This window comes from Aspergillus caelatus (assembly GCF_009193585.1).
Source record: "Aspergillus caelatus strain CBS 763.97 unplaced genomic scaffold BDV27scaffold_171, whole genome shotgun sequence".
Lineage (NCBI taxonomy): Eukaryota > Fungi > Ascomycota > Eurotiomycetes > Eurotiales > Aspergillaceae > Aspergillus > Aspergillus caelatus.
Genome location: NW_022475434.1, coordinates 71010 through 78331, shown reverse-complemented (window position 1 = coordinate 78331; position 7322 = coordinate 71010). Strand labels below are relative to the sequence as shown.

Genomic DNA, 7322 nt, shown 5'->3' with positions numbered 1-7322 from the left:
TCACTTGATCAGGTAAAAGAGCAGGATATTAAGAATATTCAGGTCTCTGAAGAAGGCCCTAAAGACCACCAAGAGCGACGCGACACCCACAAATTGTCTTTGGGTCAGTACAGTCATACTAATGCTGCTGTATGTCTTTTTTAATTGGCGTTCTTCTGTTTCCTGTACTCTTACTAGTCTGTTTGCTAGGCTGGAAGTACTATATGCATGTTTCCTTGGTATCTCCACAGTGCCGAGATTGAGCCAACGAGAATCTTGACCGAGCCGGTGGATTCTTTTTCTCCGGAGCCTCGGCTGTTCGTACACGATGAGAGTATTAGATAACATGGGCGATCCCACGCTCTTGGATTCCCCTGTCAATCAATTCATATTGTTTATGGTTCACGCTCAGCACTCACCCAGTGACAGATCAACTCATAACATAAAAGCGGAAAAGTTCGTAGATTCACCACCTTTCTCCCATTGAACCGGGCCGTTGCAGCGAGAATGGGCTCCAACGAAGAATCCAGTTGGCAACACCGAGTCGAGCAGAAACGACAGAGGTGCGCCAACCACATACCAGCCGAATGGCGTATTCCAAATGAAGTGATGGCTTCCCTACACGCTCCTCTAGCGGACCACAAAAACAACTTGATCCAAAATGATATCATCCGTGAATCTGGCATCATGACGCAGCACGAGCTGCAGATCACAGAAGAGTACACGGTTCCAGAATTGCTAGCGGCATTGGCCAACGGAAGGTTAAGCTCGGTGGAAGTGACTATGGCATACTGCAAGCGGGCAGCCATCGCACAGCAACTGGTATATACCGCCAGTCTCCTCAATCCCACGTTTGAACCGCTAACCATCCTAGGTTTCCTGTCTGACAGAGACAATGTTTGCGGAGGCCCGTGAGCGAGCCCAGTATCTCGACCAACTTCGCTCCCAAGGACAATTGGTGGGTCCCCTTCACGGTCTGCCCGTGAGTATCAAGGATAGCTTTCACTATAAAGGTACCGAGGCTACTATTGGCATGGTCTGCTTCCTGGATGAGGTTTCTACAGGGCATTCACCGCTTGTGGATATTCTCTTGAATCTGGGGGCGGTCATCTATGTGAAGACTAATGTACCCCAGACGATGATGGTAAGATCACTTAACCCAATGAGCGGATCAAAACTCAGACTTCTAGGCGCTTGACTCGCACAACAACGTCTTCGGTCGTACCCTGAACCCTTGGAATACCACTCTAACTCCTGGAGGATCGAGTGGTGGCGAGGGCGCACTAGTTGCACTGCGAGGATCACCTTTGGGAGTCGGCACTGATGTGGGCGGTAGGTCCAACGTATTTAACCACTCACTTCCCTTGGCTGACAGGTTGCGTTGTTAGGCTCCATTCGCGTCCCTGCTCTTTGTTGCGGGACTTACGGCTTCCGACCTAGTGCGTCAAGAGTTCCAAACGCAGGCACTCGTATCTGCTCAACTAGCGGAATGCGATTCATTCTCTCGTGTGCTGGGCCTTTGTCCCTGGACCTTGACGGGCTTGAGGTTTTCTTTCGCTCGGTGTTTGATATCCAGCCCAGTCTATATGACTCCACTGTCATCGATGTGCCCTGGCGAGATGTCAGGGCGAAGTCTAAATTGAGAATCGGTGTTGTTCCGGAGCACCCAGTCTTTCCATTGCATCCCCCAATCAAACGGATACTGGCAGAAGCGATACAACGTCTGGAGCACCAGGGCCATGAGATCGTTCACCTCACTAACGAAGAGTGTTGGATCAAGGAACTTAATGAAGTGGCATCGGGGATCTTCGGGCTGGACCAGAGCGCCCTCGGCCATGTCCTCTCCGCCGGCGAGCCTGTGGTGCCAGCACTGCAACACATTGGCGCCCAGATTGCAAAGGTGAAACAGTTCCATAAACCATCCCTACCGGATATGAGTTCGATGGACCGTCTAGCCAAGTTGGCCGCTCTGAACACTCGTCGAGCCGAACTCAAGGAGGAATATCGCAAGATGTGGAAACAACATGATCTGGATATTTGTCTTGCACCACCGGCACAAAACACCGCGGTCGCCCATGACGCCTTTGGTCCTGCACCATATACCATTTTCTTGAACTGTCTTGATGTATGCCACCTTCACTCTATTTGCGTTTCGCCAGCTGACATACCATTAGTATCCCGCATGTGTCATTCCATTTGGGCAGGTCAACGAGTTGGACGCGACAGAAACCTTCCAGGTTGGCGATGAGCATATTGCACCAGAATGTGAGTATATCAGCGATAGGTTTATTGTGACAGCACGACTGACATCTTATAGATGACTATAAATCAGTCGAAGGGGCCCCATGTGGGATCCAGGTTTTCACGACCACAATGCGCGACGAGGAGTGTCTACAGATGTCCAAGATTATTGATCAGTGTCTGAAAGGGTAAATCGGAAGTATGGGTTGCGTGCCTTAGGCTCGGTATCCACGAAGTAGTTTGAGGTTGCAAGATAGAGACGCTAGGATAACTAAATTATATACCCTAGTATAACCAGGTCAACACCTGTAATCCTGTATGGTTCTAGCCTTCAACCTACAACCCTAGGCAACTGATAGGGATTACAATAACTTCAATGTCATACCATCGTAGCAGCTCCTAAGAAGCAATCCGTCGTAATCTATAATTCCACCTAGTCGTTCTAAATGGCCTTTTCGCAGCATAATATTGAGATAACCAAGAAGGATGGACAGTAATTACTCAAGGTACTGATATCCCAAGATCTTTGCCTCATTTTTGGAAAATCAAAAGAACTATATGAACACTATTTTATCTGTATATGGTATGTAATGGCCAACTCGAGGTGGATGTGCCAAGCCCTGGATTTCTTCAACTCCTCCACCACGATCTCCACCGCCCCGAATCTGAATCTCCGCATCGATCGACGCCAACAGAGAGACTGTTTTAAAATCCCTCCATGCGTCCATCCGCTTGTGATCGATGCCATACGGTCCGATCCCGCTGTCTTGCGGGACCAGGAGAGACATGCTATCGCTGCTATCGTTTGCACTACACATGCACCTATTCCCGGCGACGCCAGCGACCGGGGCGAAAGCCACACGTTGCCTCGGTCGCGGAAACCGCATCAATGAAGGATTGCGATGGCATCTCTCCCACTTCAGATACCTCATTAGGTTTCACTGTTGAAGCAACACAGGAACGTGAGAATGGCGAGCTGATGACGACAAATGTGCCCAAAATAGAGCTTCTGAGCTTGCTACGCTGGGAGAGTTCCGTGTCCCGCGTGTCCGAGTATACGGCGGTCGAGATTTGTAAGTTTTTCTCACTCGGAGAGTCGTTGAGTCGTGAGATGAGCCAGATGATTCGCGCCCGCATCAAGGAGGCTCCCCTGCTACTGCTCGATCCTTATGTGGCTGTCAGCCGCGTCCTTCTGCGCTCGACCACCAACCAGCCAGCCTGTAGTGACGGTGACTGGGCTAGCTGTGCAGCTGCACTACAGGCATTGCGGAATGCCCAAATCACCAGTTCTGAGCATGCGGGCTACGTTTTATCCTTGGGGTTAAGTCTGGTGACATTTCACCGGCTCATCTCAGGGATTTCGGCGAGCACCATTTGCCGGTTCACCCTATCATTGATCCGCCCACTCTACTATTCAGAACAGTTACAGGAGTCGGACACGAGGGAATTGCTCTGTCTGGTCTTCCTCGACATCACCGAGTCTCTTTTCCGAGCTAGGATTCCCGTGATCCAGTATCGCGTGCGTGATCCGTACCTAGTAAACCACCATGCGGGCCTGTGCGGATCGCTTCTACCCCTTCTCTATCGTGTCTGTCTTCTTGGGGCCTCCATCAGGAGAGGCTCTCAACTCACTGTCTCTCCCGATTGCTTCGACAATCTTCGTGAGGAGATTATCGCATGGGCGCCTAGTGTGTCAGTTGCAACGACCGAGCGCTTCTCGGAGGAGGAGATGCTCCTCCTCCTTACACAGGGTAATCTCCATCGCAGTGCGACCCTTCTCATCTTGCACCGGCTGCGATTCCCTTTTGGAGAGCGAGATGATGAAGCCGAGCTCCTTTCCCGGACAATTATTAGGGAGATGCAGCATTGTCTAGCGATGACCAAACAACATCCTCCCAACATATCATTGGTTCTGCTCGTTGCCGGAGCTGAGGTCCAGGACTCTGTTGGCCGGGAAAATATCATTTCGTTGCTGCAGAGCATCAATGGCTCAAGCTTCTACCCCTTTGTGGCGAATCTCCGGCTATTCCTCAGTCGCGTCTGGACCAGCCGGGACGAGGGAACCACACGCTATCTGTTCCACCTATTCGATAAGGATGATAACCTCAGTATCCCTCTGTGATTGCCGGGATAAGCTCACTATCATCATTTGATCGCGATGTATCAAAGGTGTATCGGTATGTATGGCCTGCCCGAAAAGCGTGTAATTTACCAATTCACCGGCTGGTTCCGGCCCGCTATTGGCTCCTGATCGACTAGCCATTCGTACCAACTCGTATGCCTCCCTTAAACTTCAAGCCCCCGCTCTACCAGAAAGGAGAAGAGGCTAAACTCTCCAGACAATTGATAGCGTTGCGGCAAGCATAAAGCCTCCAGTATGCCCGCATCCTATATTCAAGGTGTATACAGTGGTCGGTTTTTGTCTTGCCCACAATGTCGAGTCCAGACTCCAGTGAAGTGTTTCCTCCGGGGACAATCAAACTTGAAGAACGTATGTTGGTTGCCCTTGGTAGCAGGCACTGCCAGGTGTAGATAGAGTCTCACACTTACCATTATAGGGCAAGGACTAGAGTCAGAATTCAAGCTGAGTCCCACGCCCTCCGATGATCCTGACGACCCTTTGGTATTGAAACCCACTTCCCCATGCTTCTGCAGCTAACGAAAGATGCAGAACTGGTCACCCTTAAGGAAGGCTGTCAACTTTGGGCTTACCTGCTCGTATGTCCTCTTTACCTTTGTACTGGTGGATATCAACAGCTTGGCCTATCGAGGCTACATGTCAGAGCTGGGTTTGACCTACGCAACCTTCAATCAGGCGAGTGGGTCGAATTTCGCCGGACTCGCGATCGGATGCCTCTTATTTATCCCCTATGTTCACAAGTTTGGTCGTCGTCCCATCTACTTGCTCGGTGCAATTGTGCAGTTTGCATGTGCGATCTGGTGGGCAAATTTCCACCAGGCAGGGGAACTCATTGGCGTCAGTTTGCTGGCGGGACTTGCTGGCTCTATCAGTGAGGCTGTGGTCGTGATCACTATTGTGGACCTCTTCTTTGTCCATCAGCATGCGCGTATGAATGGCATCTTTCTGTTCATGCAGAGCTTGGGATCCACGGGTGGCCCGATCGCAGCCGGGTATATTGTCGTCTCGATGGGCTGGCGCTGGATGTGGTGGATGATCGCCATCTTCCTGGGCGTCAACTTAATCTTGGTCCTGTTCTTCTTCGAGGAGTCGAAATACATCCCGCTCGTTGTTGGCCATTCTCCGCCCTCTGATATTGGCCAACAAAGTGCATTGGAATATGACGATGACGAGAAGATTGCGGAACCGTCTACCCTCCGAGTGGCTACGCGTTCAACGGTCGATGTCCGTCGCAGCCGCAAGTCAATTCGGCAACGCCTGGCGTTCGTCACCAAGACGGACATGCCAGTAGTCCAGCACTTTTATCAGCCGCTACTTATTCTCTTCTCATTCCCCGCCGTAGCTTACACGGCCATCACATACGGCACGATCCTGGCATGGTTTTCTGCTAATGCTTCATCCGGCTCTTACTTCCTCTTAGATGAACCCTACAAGTTTAGCCCGTCCGCGATTGGCCTGTTCCACCTAGGTGGCTTTCTGGGCACATTCATCGCAACTCTCACTATTCCGGCCCTTAACGACTGGTTCATCGTTCGAGCAGCGAAGAACAATGGGGGCATCTTCGAGCCAGAGATGCGTCTCTGGATGAGCATTCCAGGGGCTCTCTTGAACTGCGCCGGTCTGCTGATTTATGGTATTGGGCTGGGAAGAGTAGGATTTCTGTCTCCTCTCACACGCTCTATTTCTCTAGGTGGCTAACAACACGTATAGGGTGTGCATTGGGCGGTGCTCGCCGTGGGTCAAGGAATTTATGGATTCGGTTTTATCACCACTGCCGACGTGGCCCTGACGTATCTTACTGATTGCTATCCCGATGTGAGTGCACCACAACGACATGCGTGCAGGAGACCGTAAAGCTCATTCCGTGTCTAGATACTTGGTGATGCGTTGATTGCCATTGTGTTTATTCGTAATGGATTTGCAATGGTAGTTCGCTTTGCCTTCACCCCTTGGATCAATGGCATGGGAATCCAAAATACCTTTATTCTCATTGGCATGCTGGCCCTTATCACCGTGACTTTGCCTATTTTATTAATGATTTATGGCAAGAGGGCACGCGCAAGCACGGCCGATAAGTACCGGAAATATGCTGCACGGCAACCAGTCCATAAGAAAGCGTGAGTAGAGTTGTTAACCGGACGGGTAAGGGCGAGTTCTCCAGAGGTTCAATTGAGTACCTAGATTAGCTCAAAAACTTTACAAATGGGTAATTAAAGAACTCAGTGAAGATGAAGCAGACGCTGGTCTACTCTACTATAGAAGAATTACATCGGGTTCTCTATATCATCTGGTCCTTCTAGTTGGTGGTGTATCGTGTACAAATTCCCGTAGGATTGAATTTGGAGAGGGTCCAAGGACCTTCTAACTAAGCGATATCAGAATCCACCTCGGGATTTTCTTCACACTAAATCTCCCCGCACAGACACCAACTCCACCACGGTACCAGACAGCAAGCAAGTCATGGTCGGGGTCCCAGGAAGAAGCAAAGGTTGCAAGACCTGTCGTCAACGACGGGTCAAATGCGGTTGGTCTCACTGCCCTAGTTGTGCTACCGGATCTAACACTGATTCAACATTGAAGACGAGGCAAAGCCGTACTGCGCTCGGTGCACCAAAGGAGGGTACCAATGCGATGGCTACGTCGAATTTGTTGAGTTTCACGACGAGACTAAGCGATTTCCGCAGAATTGGTCCAGGGCTCCGACATCCCTCGTCAGATCGACATCAAATCGTGCGGAAACCAACATTCCTCTACGGATTGTCACTCCCACCAGGGACGATGACAACATCTTTACCACACATCTCGTCCACAAGATATTCAACCAACGCGATGCCGAGGCTGTGCATCTGGCATCCACCATCTCGTTCCATCTGAATCAACCAGACGGAAACACAGCGACCGACAAATCACTAGCCCTGTCAAAAACCTCCCTCCGGGCACTCTCGACAACTTACTTTGGCCA

The 7322-nt window shown here is 50.6% G+C and overlaps 3 protein-coding genes across 3 annotated transcripts; all 3 read left to right on the top strand.

Annotated features, from left to right (window-relative positions):
* Nucleotides 1–468: 468 nt before the first annotated feature.
* Nucleotides 469–2412, top strand: BDV27DRAFT_166927 (putative general amidase; the record flags this gene model as incomplete). The annotated part of the gene is made up of 6 exons (XM_032074319.1): nt 469–801; nt 854–1123; nt 1170–1311; nt 1368–2104; nt 2154–2244; nt 2297–2412. Exons 1-6 carry the CDS (start codon nt 487–489, stop codon nt 2410–2412), a joined length of 1671 nt encoding a protein of 556 aa, XP_031924594.1. The 5' UTR covers nt 469–486.
* A 928-nt stretch (nt 2413–3340) lies between these two features.
* On the top strand, nt 3341–4342 carry BDV27DRAFT_166925 (uncharacterized protein; the record flags this gene model as incomplete). The annotated part of the gene is made up of 1 exon (XM_032074318.1): nt 3341–4342. The coding sequence occupies one exon, from the start codon at nt 3341–3343 to the stop codon at nt 4340–4342; it is 1002 nt and encodes a 333-aa protein (XP_031924593.1).
* Nucleotides 4343–4653: 311 nt separating this feature from the next.
* Nucleotides 4654–6481, top strand: BDV27DRAFT_147779 (major facilitator superfamily domain-containing protein; the record flags this gene model as incomplete). The annotated part of the gene is made up of 8 exons (XM_032070808.1): nt 4654–4711; nt 4779–4843; nt 4892–5105; nt 5144–5201; nt 5233–5470; nt 5534–5993; nt 6105–6175; nt 6233–6481. 8 exons carry the CDS (start codon nt 4654–4656, stop codon nt 6479–6481), a joined length of 1413 nt encoding a protein of 470 aa, XP_031924592.1.
* Nucleotides 6482–7322: the final 841 nt, after the last annotated feature.